Genomic DNA, 12,861 nt, shown 5'->3' with positions numbered 1-12,861 from the left:
TCTCTATTATCTAATATATTGGTTGTGATTAAAAAATAATTATATTACAAAATATTAAAAATAGAAAATAAATATTAGATTACAAAAGATTACATGTCTCTTCCTCTTTCTATTTAAATTCAACAATATGTAACCATTAATAATAATTAATTATAAGTTTTAAAACATTCATTTATTTTATTAAGCCAACAACTAAACTTTAGTGGCTTAAAATACATCAACTAATGCCACTAGGGCCTAATTTTAGTGTCATAATCTCATATTTAATTATACAACCTTTTGTTTAGTGCCTTTTGGCTTCTTCAAACTCTATAAACATTAAGTATTTAAGATTTGTTATGTTTGAATTTTTTTTTATTTAACCAACATCCTCTTTAGAAATATTCTTGTGTTTTTATTTTTTGACTTATTTGAATTTTTAGCATTGTGTGCTTCATGGAGTACTCTTTTCTTCATGAGTTGAACAATGATAAAGATAGTTGGATGATAAGGGTTAGACTTTGTAGGATGTGAGAATCTATTAATACCAAGAAAAATGAAGAATTGATTAGTGTGAACATCATTTTTATTGATGAAAATGTTGTATAAGAAATTCATTCTCCCATTATTTTCTCTAATTTTTTTCCGAATTGTTTTACACTTAATGTAGCATTTTTTTTTCGTAGGAAAATCTAATGCATGCAACAATCAGGAAAAATTTAGTGGCAAGGTTTAGACACATGTTGAGTGAGGGTTCTTTGTACAGTGTCAAGAATTTGAAAGTTATTTCAACTACAAGCGAGTACAAACCACTTTCAAATCAGTATAAGATTATTTTATTGGTTATAACTTCGCTTAAGAGGTTAGAAGAAAGAACTGCTAAGATTCCAATCAATAGATTCCAATTCATATCTCTGAATTTGATTGATATACACGTGAATGATAATACAATCCTTTCAGATATTTTTTTAATTATTAATGTTTGTTAATCTTTAAGTGTATATTAAAAATTATTGATCCTTATATTTTAACATATTTATGTTATTTTTCCATAATATTATAGATGTTATCGGAAGTTTATGTGGTGTGGGTGATTTGAGATCGTTGGAGCTGGTTGAAAAAAAAGAGATATAAAAGTTCTAACAGATTAACAAGTTGAATATAATTTGAAACTTATTAACAACTACAAAAGTATAAGGTCTATATACTTACACTATACACATTAATATATATTTTTAAAGTTAACAAAAAAAACAATTAACTTTCATAAATAACATTAGTTTTATAAGGCTGCCCCATTTTTTTAAAAAAATCAATTCATATTTTTTATCAGTTTTATCAAGTGTAAAGTAAGAAAAAAGGATAATACTAAATTTTTTTTTCAAAGCCGCGCGAAGTGCGGTTCTATTTCCTAGTTAACAATAATTTTCGGTGACCTATTTCTTCTTATAACTGAAAAAATAGTCTAACAATCGTTACCTTACAATTTATTGATATTAACATTTTTTTTCAAAAATTTTAAAATAATTCTATAATTGTGCAATTGGAATATCTAAATCTATACTTACACTCTATTGAGCATTAACTCAATTATCTACTCTCAATAATATTCAAAAGATTAAAAATTAGAGATATGAATTATCATTAGATTGCATGATATTTTGGCCTTGACAGGTTCGTATTATGCATTTATGATAAATGAACTCAACAATAACCAAAAAACCATTTGTCTTTTAGTGAATTTTGAATTTTTTATTAAAAGAAAAAAGGTAAAATCATTAAAGATAAATTTTAACTATAAATTAACTAAAAAAAATAAACTTCTTTTTGTCATGATTGCGTTACTTAATCATTTTTTAATTATAATTTCTTTTTCTGATTACAAGTGAAGTCATGCTTTAAAAAGAGATCGGTGATTAAATTTACGGCCTCAATATTATAATTATACATAAATTATGTAAATAAAATATAAAATTTATAAATTTAACTTAAAATGTATAAATTAAGATTAATTATAAAATAAAATATAACACATTAAGTCATTAACTGTAAATTTGACCGTAAATTTAACATATATCCATAAATCAACATTAACTCTAAATATAACATTAATATCATTATTATCAATTTTTAAAGATAAATGGAACCAGATTGTAATATAGTATGTAATATTCGTATAAAATTCGGTTGCCAGGTGGCATTTAAAAATAGAATGACACACTTCTCTAGTTCGTTCACCTACTCTTCTAAAAATTTCTCTGTTTCTCCGTCTCGTCTCGTCTCTCTCAGAATCAATCTTCAAGCTTTTCACTATCAAAAGGAAAAAACAAAAAAAGAAAAGAATGTCAGGTGAAATTGTGAACTCATTTCCTCTTTCTTCATATCTCTTTTTATTCTCTTCGTAATTTTAACATTTATTTTTTGTTTTCGAATCTTTCCAGTTACCTTATTATATATGGACTGCTGTCAATTTTATTTATTTTTTTGTTAATTTGTTTCTGATTTATTGAGCTTTCCGAAATCAGCTATAGAATTTGTTTCTTTTTTTTTTTTAAATTGTTGATAGATACTTGCTTTAACTTTTTCTTGCAGTAGTAGCCATAAATTATGATTCTGCAGCTGCTTGCATTCTTTTTTCATCCATAAAATTATATAAACACAGGTGAATAGTCGATAAAAATGCAGTTATTAAATAAGAGCAATACATTTTGTTATATAATTATTAATAGATAATTTGAATGCGTAGTTTTAGTCAATGTGTATGGAAACCAGGAGAAGAATTTGATTTTGTTGAATATATAAAATTAATTACATGAAGATTGTGTTGGTGTGTTAATACCTGCTGTTAAAGATAAAATTTGGAGGTATCGAGTTAAGAAACAGACAGTTGCAAATTTAATGTTTTTTTATTTTCTCTGCCTCTCTTCGCGTTGTAGCATATAGTGGAGCAGAACACCGTTGTTTTCTTTTCTAAAATAATTTTTAAAAAAAAATTAAAGTCTTGCTTGATTTACTATTCAAATAAAGTTCTTTTTTTTCAAGAAGGATACAAGAACTATTGGAAATAGGTTTCATTGGGTGTTTTTGGAAACAATTGAAATGTTGTTATTGGAATTCTGAATCGTAATTTGTTTTTTGATTTTTTTTTGTTCCAATTATTAAGAGTGACATTCACTTCTAGACCACACGGTATTGAGGGTGTGGTGGAATCTAGGTGCTGTTTGCCCTGTTGGTCTTTTAGTTCAATGTGATAAATGACGCTCCAATAAAAATAATAGATAAAAATAGTCCAGGAAATTAAGCAATAAAAATGAAATAAGTATTTATAAGTCATTTCGTTACACATTTATGAGAGTTGGATCTGATGAAATCGTAAATTCCTATGCAGCAATGTCAGGGAAAGTTGTTCAAAATGTCTTTGTAGCACAGGGTTACCAACAGAATAGGCAGTGTGAGACCCAATACCGAAGGGACTGTTCTGCCCCTTATATGCGCAACTTGCTTCCCTTGCAAGGAAGGAAGTTGGCATGGACTGGCATCTCCTCCATGCAAATGCGCAATCTACCCAAATATCAGATTGGTTTTGTTAACCGAGGAACTGTTTACTGCAACGGTCTGTTCTAGACTCTCACTATCCAGGTTGATATCAAATGCAACAACTGCATTTTGACCCTAAATGAAAACTTTAATCCTCTTTGATTGGTAGCATGCATCAATTTTGTCCTTGTTTCCAATTTTAATGTCCGGGTTGGGGGGTGTCTATGGCGGCTTGTTTGCAGCATGATATTGATCACTTGGATTTCCTATCTTACAACTTTTTGCTAACCTATAATCTTTTCATAAGTTCCGAATTCACGTACCTACTTTTGCATTTTTTGGCTGCAGCTGCTTCATCAACTACTGCAGCACCAGCTCTTGACAAAGTTGATTTTCTTAAACTTCAAAATGGCAGGTGAAGAATCCATCTGACTATCTTTTGTCTGATTTTCAACTTTTCTCTGCTTGTTTTAATCTTTGAGGAAAATGAATGATATCAATTTCCTAATATGAAATTGTGCCAGTTGCTGTAATAAGATTTATATATTTAGATGTCACTGATAATGACCCCCTAACTGATGTGTAATTTTTATAGTCTTTTTTATTACATTTGGTTGTTAGCAGTCTCTAGCAATTGATGCAGAGAGGTTTATGATACTTCTATAAAATTAAAATACTGTTCGTATATCCTTAGTTTTGTCCAGATACTTGAAGTTATGTTTGATTGTAGTATGTTTCTGTTCATTCTCCTAATGACCATGCAGTGATATTCGCGGTGTTGCTATTGGTGGTGTTGAGGGAGAGCCAGTAAGCCTAACAGAACCAGTTACAGAAGCAATAGCTGCCGCCTTTGCTGCTTGGTTATTGGAAAAGAAAAAAGCTGATGCACCCAAACGTTTGAAAATTTCCATTGGTCATGATTCTCGCGTATCTGCACAAATGCTACAGGTAGCCTTTTACCCTATTTTCAAATTTAAGTTCGAGCCTGATGCAATTCTAGATGTCTAGTGGTTAGTTGGAAAGACTTCATTGCAAAGTAGCTGGAAATTTATCAGCACCAATAATTAAGGGATATTTTTCATGATTGCAAGGTACTTTTTGGGTACCTCTAAGTTGATTTGTTGCTTGTGCTATTGGCGCTCACGACACATGCCTTTGGGTTAATTTGTATGATCGACAACACATGCTTTTTAATGGATGGGATGATTTCATATATGGGCTGTTGTGTTGTATTCTTTTCTTATGTTATTGGGTTGATGGCTAACTTTTCCAAATGTTATACTTTGACTTCCAGGATGCTGTTTCTCGAGGCATTGCTGGGGCTGGTCTGGATGTTGTTCAATATGGGTGAGTGATGATTTTCTAAGGTTATGCTGATGCTTTATCTTTGCTGTTAATCTTGCATTGTCCTCTGGTATATGTGATATTTCATATAAATATTGATGGGCCCAAGCAAATCCATTTGTTGCCCATTCTGAGTTCTGACTGGAGTGATGTTGCTTTGACTAAAACTCATTTTCTTTGGTCTACATCACGCAGTTTTGCATAACTGCTTATAAATTGGTTCAAATTTGGAACAATTTGAATTTTTATAACTGGACAGGGACAGCGGGGCACAAGATTTACTTTTGGTCTTGTGCAGAACATGGTGGATTAGGTTTTGCTTCACTCAGTTAACAATGGCAATAGCTCTTAACCTATGCTTTCAATGTATTAGTTAATATAAAAACAAAGCTTTAGTTTAATTGACTTCAGTTGCTTTTACTAGTTGTATCTCTGCTCATGTGATTCAGTCTTCCCTGTTTTCTTTTCAAATGAATCTTTTACATATATACTGTGAATTGGTCATACCATCATCAAGAAACTTGTTTCCGTAGTGACTACTTATAAGTAGTCATCTAATTCCTTTTGTTGTCCTTTTGCATTTTGCAGTTTAGCTTCAACACCAGCAATGTTTAATAGCACACTTACTGAAGATGATGTGTTCTTTTGTCCGGTAGATGGGGCCATTATGATTACAGGTATTGTGTTACACGTTATTCTTCAATTAAATGTGGATCTTTAATCATGTGAGCGTACATGCCTGAATGTCTGATCACTTGGTTTCATTGGATTAAGATTTAACTGAATTCTTATTTGCCTTATTTGTTGTTATTTTTTTTCCTACCAAAAAAAAAAAAAAAATTTCACCTGATGAAGTTTCTGGCTTTTGAGCAGCTAGTCATCTGCCTTACAACAGGAATGGATTGAAATTCTTCACAAATGCTGGAGGGCTTGGGAAACCTGATATCAAAGACATCCTGGAGCGTGCGGCAGATATTTACAAAAAGTTTATGGTTGAAGGCTTAACTAATTCAGAAAAGCAAACATCCACATCAATTAAAAGGGTTGATTACATGTCTGTGTACACATCTGATCTTGTAAAGGCTGTTCGCAGAGCTGCTGGAGATATAGGTACTAATAGCTTTCTGAAATGTTCAATTGGGGTGGAAGTCTGTACTCTGTATGTTGATTAATGTCAACTTCCATAAAACTGTGTCGGGCAACATAAGCAGAATTACAATTATTATTATTTATCCAGATTCTTTTACAATGACCTGCATATTTTTTTCACTCATTTTTTATTTTCTAATTGTTTATTTGTGTTGTCAACTTCTAGAGAAGCCATTGGAGGGATTCCATGTTGTTGTTGATGCAGGGAATGGAGCAGGAGGATTTTTTGCTGTAAGTTTCATTTGCCGTGGGATTGCACTTTTCTTTAGTGGAGACCATCTTTTATTTCTGATACAAATTCTTTTGGTGCATGGTGTTTACTCATAGAATTAAAATCATTGACTATGCCAGCTTCTGTCATCATCTAGGAAAATTGTTTGTTGATTCATATACAATGAATTTCTTGTTTTCTAAACAGAATAGTTCTTCTAGAGGATCTCTAGAACCTGATGTCTAGAAGATCTTGGGTTTAGTAAGAAAATGTTGTAAATGTGCTTCAGGCTATTTATAGTTTACCTTGAACTTCTGTGTCTTATATAATTACTGATCCTCTATGCCTTGTGGAAGTATAGATTAAGAGATTTTTCTTGTCATATGCAAATACTGGTTTTCGAGTCTCCATTGCAACAGCTTTGCCCCGTGTATTTGATTTTTGTCCGGTTGGAAACATGTGGTCACGTGATAATTAATTGTTTCATAGTTGGTCAAGCTGTCAAGCCGCATTGATTATAGTTGTTTGATTTCAATGGTTTTTCAGGCAAAAGTGCTTGAGCCTCTGGGGGCTAAAACTTCTGGTAGTCAGTTCTTGGAGCCAGATGGTAATATACTGTTCCAACGTTATGTGAATCTCTAGTTGGCTTTGATATTGGACTATTTGAGTGAATTTTTCATGGCATCAGGTATGTTTCCTAATCATATTCCCAACCCGGAGGATAAGACAGCAATGAAAGCTATTATTCAGGCAGTCCTTGATAACAACGCTGATTTAGGCATCATCTTTGACACTGATGTTGACAGGTAGTGATTCTTGCTACTTATTTATTTATTTATTATCATCATTTTCAATTCAATGTGTGAAATGATGATGTGATCATGTTTTTAAAGATCTGCGGCTGTGGATTCCACTGGTCGTGAATTAAACCGTAATCGTCTGATTGCCCTCATGTCTGCCATTGTTCTTGAAGAAGTAAGATTTTCATATTTACATACATTTATTCTTTTGACCCTAAACCTGAATCTTTCTTGATCTCACCAATATGGCTTATTCTTGAAATTTCCTTCAGCATCCAGGAACAACTATAGTTACAGACAGTGTGACTTCAGATGGGCTGACAACTTTCATTGAGAAGAAACTAGGTAATAACGAGAACTGAGGTGGTGTTTTATTTATTTCCTATTATGAAGTTGTTATCAACTTCCTATTTCTTTTAGGAGGAAAGCACCACCGGTTCAAAAGAGGCTATAAGAATGTCATTGATGAAGCTATTCGTTTGGTAAGATTGATGCTCAATTCGTCGTATTTCTACTCTAGATGAGTTTTGAGAGGATTAATTGAGAAGTGGGGAGATTATAGGCATCTAATTGAAAAAAAGAAAGGTGGATTCTCTACCTTGCTAGAAACATTTTCTACATCCTTTTTGAATATATTACTTGTTCGCCCAGCAATGAAGTTCCTAGATATTGAACTCAATACTTTCTTGCCATGTTACAATTTTATAATTGCAATTCTCATTGGAGCTTATAACCTGTATGATCTTGACATTTAGTGATTCAAACTCTCCATTTCATCTTTTGGGATATTCCAAACTGAAGCTTTAGCAATTCTGGCAGAACTCTATTGGAGAGGAGTCACATCTGGCTATTGAAACAAGTGGCCATGGAGCTCTGAAGGAGAATCACTGGCTTGATGATGGGGCATATCTGATGGTATGCTTTTTAACATAGCATATTTATTTTCCCCTTCTTTTAGGACATTTGAATGGCTATTCATAAATTAACCCAGGAATTGATAAAGATGTTTATTAATCAGTCCATCTCTTGCACTGCCATCTTAAATGCAGGTTAAACTCTTGAATAAACTTGCATCAGCTAGAGCCGCTGGAAGAGGTGGTGGTAGTAAAGTTTTGACTGATCTGGTGGACGGCCTAGAAGAACCAGGATTTGCTGTGGAGTTGAGAGTGAAAATCGATCAAAACCACTCAGATCTTAAAGGAGGGTATGTTGCTGTATTTATTTATTGCAGGGTTGGGTTTTTTTATTGCATTTGGAGTGTAACATGTATGAAATTTCAGATCTTTCCGTGATTATGGAGAGGCAGTGCTGAAACACTTGGAGAACCGTGTAGATTCAGATCCAAAGCTTCAGAAAGCTCCTGTTAACTATGAAGGGGTAAGTTTTGTCTTGACTGTCAGAACCGAATTATATAGAATATGATTCATCATTAGTGCTGTAGCTAGTTGAACTGAGTACTGTATTCCCAAAAATTTGGATCCATTCAATTTCAATGTATCACGACCAATTTCCTTAAATTTCTAATTTTTCCTGAGCAGGTTCGGGTTTCTGGCTCTGGTGGGTGGTTCCTTCTGAGACTCTCACTTCATGATCCTGTTCTTCCCCTTAATATTGAGGTAGATTAGTTGCTATCTTTTGTAGAAGCTGATACAGCCATGCGTGAATTTACATCTAATGTAAATTATATGTACTGATAGGCACCAAGCAGAGAAGATGCTGTGAAACTTGGTCTGGCGGTGGCTGCTGCTACAAAAGAGTTCCCAGCTTTGGACACTTCTGCATTGGACAAATTCGTACAAGCATTCTAAGTTGTCTGACTGAATCCATGTGTGTTTCTCTGTATGGATATCATCTTCAGTGCAGCCAACCCGTAACTTTCACGGCAGGCGATTTGGAGCTTACAGAAATGCAGTGGAAGTCTTGTATACGTTTGTTGTGCCCATGGAACTTGAAACGCCAGTGTATTGGCATTAAGAGCTGACTGCGTATTCTATGTTTAAAGTTTCAGAGATGAATAAACTCCCAAACAAAAATCTTAATCACAGGAGCGATAATCATTGTCTATAATAATAATACATTTCAATTTTGGTTTTGATTTGTAATTGAGATTTTTAACTTTGATCTCTTCAAGTTACGCTGTACGCATCTAAATGTATGCGCGGCTGTGTAAGTCACCATTCTAGTAACGATGCGTGAAATGCGTGCAAATCGAGGTGAAAAAGAAAGAATTATTCAAAAGAATGAGTGTGATAAAACTTGATTTTAATTTATTACACAAAGTTTACGGGCATGCTAGAGATCTCAATCTTATCTGTGATTGCTACAAAGAAAGAAGTGACTTGAAAGAACCATTATATTAGCAAATAATCTTTTTCATACCCTGTGGCGAAAGCTTTACAAAAGCGTGGTCCGTCATACAGACAAAGAAGAAACTGGCACAACATTCCAGGTCTATAATTGCAGTTGCTATGGCATCTGCTGCTAATCCCATCAATTATACACAGTAAATACATACAATAAGCCAGTTCTAGTTCCTACATTTTTCCTTCTTTTGTCCTTGTTTTCAAATTATTCTTTGCACGTTCCTGCGAATGCTAAGAAGCGGTTGGGGCCTTTAGAAGCTTCATCATGAACTTAAACTTAACATCTGGAGAGTTCTTTGGCTGTGGCCAGTTTGCTCCTTCTGGAACCTTTACACATTTGAAACCTTGGCCTTTGTATAGCTTTGTGGCCCCGAGATTGTTGAAATCACAGTGCAATGCTATTGAACGGCAGCCCCAGCCCCTTGCTTGAGCCTCCGCCTTTGCTATGAGTCTCTTAGCTATTCCCTTCCGTCGAAATTTCTCCCGAACTGCAACATTTGATATGTATGCAATTCCAGTCCTGTGAAAAGAACTTCAAAGTAAATGAACCGCACAGAAGCTAGATAAGTTGATTTGAAATGAACTATATATTAGGTTCCACAAATCGCATTACCGATTACTTAGTTAAAACAATATCTATTAATGCTCAATAGAGGCAAATAGTAGGCATTTTCAAGTTATCCAGCAAAGTTCAGCACATGGGAGCAGAAACTAGTACAATTTCAACGAAAAAGAGCAAACAACGGTCATGGGTACCCAAAGGGTTTTTTTCTATTATACGTCCAGCTATTAAGAATAAGATACAAGCTTCTTTCTTTTCTTTCATTTTTCCTTTTTTCTTTTCCATTTTACAATCATGTAAACTAATAATAGTAATCAAACGAGTAAGCTCACAGAGAAATGGTTAGCCAGAAATATTTTTCATTCTGTTAAAATGACAAACAATAAGAATCAGTATTTCACATAAATCCTGCAAATCAACAACCAACATCATTTACTAAGATTAGTAGAGATGAAATAAGAAAAAGTGTCCATATGCAGGCCCCCAAAAAAAAAAAGCATTCTAACTTCTATTCTGGCAAGCCAAAAATTTTAACAAGAGTAAACAAGGCAAGGGGTTAAAAAAAAGAGAAAGAAAAAAACAAGCATATGTTCGACTCACCTTCTCTGCCGGAGAGGTCCTTTTCTTGGAAGAAAATCAGCCACAGTATCCACAGTTAAAATCCCAGCAACATAACCTCTATGGAGACTGAATTTACCATCAAGACCTCCGACTTTGAAATCCTCACTTCCCAAAAAGAATGTTTCATCCATCCGGCTACCAACAACAGCAACCAAACAAGTTCTCCTAGTACCATGCTGTACAGTGAAACCAGAAAGCATAGCCACCAACCTGTCAACCCGCAGCATCAAGTCTAGGGGAAAAGTGTAATTCGGGAAGAAGCAACTACAGTGAGTTTCAGCCACTTCCCAAATATCCTCTATCCTTGCCTCCCTCACAACAATCTCAGGAGACACTGTTGGAAATAATTCCATCACTTGACTTGCTCTGCATACTCCTACAATCCAAAGTCCATTTTGAAGCAATCATTAATATTCCACATACACAATTGCGCAAAATGACCCAATTCAAACTATCAAATTGAAGCTCTTTTGGGCTGCTGATAACAAAGAAACCACCGTCGTAGGATTCAGCACATTTTTGAGGAAGAAGTCAAAATTGGAGAATTTTGCATAAAAATTTCAAGATCTAAACAGACAGAATAAACAAAATAATAATAACAATAATATTACCTCACAAAAAACAGATTTTCAAGTATCTGGGTTTGGTCAAAATATGATAAGAGATCAATTTCTAGTCAAAGGCTTTCTTATGACAATAATTCTGTATTGCTAAAATTGAAGCTATAAGAATCATAAAATAAAATGAAAAAATTCATGAAATATTCAGGATCCTGACTAGCAGTTAGATATTAACTTATGCTTACAAAATTAATAATTTTTTTTTTTGTAGTGAGATTGATGGAATTAAAAGAAAATGAAAATAAAAAAAGGGTACCTAATTTGGAGGGGGGAGAAGATGATTCATGGGAAATAGAAACCCTGCAGCAGCTTGGAGAAGAAGAAGAAGAAGAAGAAGAGAAGAAGGCTTGTGTCTGTTTCTTAGAATTGAGAGTGTTAGTGTTGATAGAGAGACAAGAGATTCCCAACGGTATGCTTCGCATTGTTTGTTAATTTTTGTTTGTCTCCCTCTCAACCCAAGAATCGGAGATTCTTTTCTTCTCCTTTTGGCCGCTTGCTGTTAGGACACAACTGAACTGAAACTGAGCTGAATAACTGCAGAATGTGGAGTGTGCTCTAATAATTAGTTGACACGCGTAGTTTGCTGATTTGCTCTCTCTCTCTCTCAGCAGATTTTCGTTCACTAACACTGCACCCAAAGTTTGTTATATTTTCTAAAATGGGAACTAGTTTGCACTTTTATCTAATAAGTCCTTAATTGCAGTTTTCAATTGGAACATCAATATTCACTTGGCGACGACATAAATGGAAGAAAAGATTAATACAGCCGCGGAACAAAAAAGGAAATAAAGATCAAAAGACTAAATAAGAAAATATATACACTACTAAATAATCGAGGTTAGAACACCAATATCCGGATGAGATGATTTATTAGCCACCGTATTAATTTGCTTCCCTAAGAACATGAGTAAAATGGATATTTATTGCCATATTAATTAGCCTGGAAGTAAAATTACGAGTGGCAATATAGATTAGGATTCATTTATTTAATCTGATTCGATACAAATTAAATGGGTTTGGGTTTAAAAAAATTAATTCATTTAATAAATAGATAAATTCGATTCGATTCACTAATTCAATGAATCGAATCCGAAGATATTGATTCGTTTATGATTCATTTAATGATTGGGTCATAAATGAATTGAATACGGATTGATTCGTTTAAAATTTATTTATTATTCGTTTAATAAAATTATTTTTTTCTTAAATTTATTTTTAAAATTTGAGGTTAATATTATAATTTTGAGCAATAATAAGACAACCCACAGAGTGAAACAAGAATTAGGACAACCGACCCTAATTTTTCATTTCACAATTTTACTCTTTTCTTTTCCTTCATCTCTCAGCCACGACAACCCTCTCTTGTCTTCAGTGTTTAGGTTCACCCTTAACAATTTCTTTTTGTTCTCTCCATAATTTCTCAGCCGCCACCATCTCACCTAACTCACACTCACACTCACATAGTAAGCTTTGATTCTTTTTCTTTTTTTAATTTTTGAGCTATTTAGAGGCATATCTCACATTATTATATATTCTTTGCCTTTAGATTTCTCCATCACATCACATGAGATGATTCATCTCTGCGCATTTTGAATTGATATAATTCTTTTTCTTTTACTTTTTTTTTTCTTCAAATGGATTGTCATCATCAAGATGCAGCCTTTAGTAATGATTC

At 33.4% G+C, this 12,861-nt stretch overlaps 2 protein-coding genes across 5 annotated transcripts; one reads left to right on the top strand and one right to left on the bottom strand.

Moving 5' to 3' along the window:
• The first annotated feature begins 2,162 nt into the window (after positions 1 to 2,162).
• Positions 2,163 to 9,122, top strand: LOC102623761 (uncharacterized). Of its 3 annotated transcripts, XM_052439650.1 has the most exons (19): positions 2,210 to 2,328; positions 2,572 to 2,641; positions 3,368 to 3,592; positions 3,865 to 3,931; positions 4,281 to 4,464; positions 4,811 to 4,863; positions 5,449 to 5,537; positions 5,734 to 5,970; positions 6,176 to 6,240; positions 6,767 to 6,827; positions 6,909 to 7,026; positions 7,114 to 7,195; positions 7,293 to 7,365; positions 7,441 to 7,502; positions 7,840 to 7,935; positions 8,070 to 8,224; positions 8,301 to 8,397; positions 8,559 to 8,636; positions 8,718 to 9,122. In XM_052439650.1, the coding sequence occupies exons 3-19, from the start codon at positions 3,370 to 3,372 to the stop codon at positions 8,826 to 8,828; spliced, it is 1,851 nt and encodes a 616-aa protein (XP_052295610.1). In that variant the 5' UTR covers positions 2,210 to 2,328; positions 2,572 to 2,641; positions 3,368 to 3,369; the 3' UTR covers positions 8,829 to 9,122. The 3 variants fall into 3 exon arrangements, with proteins under 3 accessions (XP_006485693.1, XP_006485696.1, XP_052295610.1); XM_006485630.4 differs by lacking the exon at positions 2,572 to 2,641 and having other exon boundaries at positions 2,163 to 2,328; XM_006485633.4 differs by lacking the exons at positions 2,572 to 2,641; positions 3,368 to 3,592 and having other exon boundaries at positions 2,167 to 2,328.
• A 233-nt stretch (positions 9,123 to 9,355) lies between these two features.
• Positions 9,356 to 11,726, bottom strand: LOC102623275 (uncharacterized). Of its 2 annotated transcripts, none has more exons than XM_006485628.3 (3): positions 11,443 to 11,726; positions 10,546 to 10,942; positions 9,356 to 9,915 (listed from the first exon to the last, which is right to left on the bottom strand). In XM_006485628.3, exons 1-3 carry the CDS (start codon positions 11,606 to 11,608, stop codon positions 9,615 to 9,617), a joined length of 864 nt encoding a protein of 287 aa, XP_006485691.1. In that variant the 5' UTR covers positions 11,609 to 11,726; the 3' UTR covers positions 9,356 to 9,614. The 2 variants fall into 2 exon arrangements, with proteins under 2 accessions (XP_006485691.1, XP_006485692.1); XM_006485629.4 differs by having other exon boundaries at positions 9,356 to 9,903; positions 11,443 to 11,723.
• Between the last annotated feature and the right edge of the window lie 1,135 nt (positions 11,727 to 12,861).

This window comes from Citrus sinensis, chromosome 4 (genome assembly GCF_022201045.2).
Source record: "Citrus sinensis cultivar Valencia sweet orange chromosome 4, DVS_A1.0, whole genome shotgun sequence".
NCBI lineage: Eukaryota > Viridiplantae > Streptophyta > Magnoliopsida > Sapindales > Rutaceae > Citrus > Citrus sinensis.
Note: the sequence above shows the minus strand (reverse complement) of the source record. Positions and strands in the feature narration are given on the sequence as shown.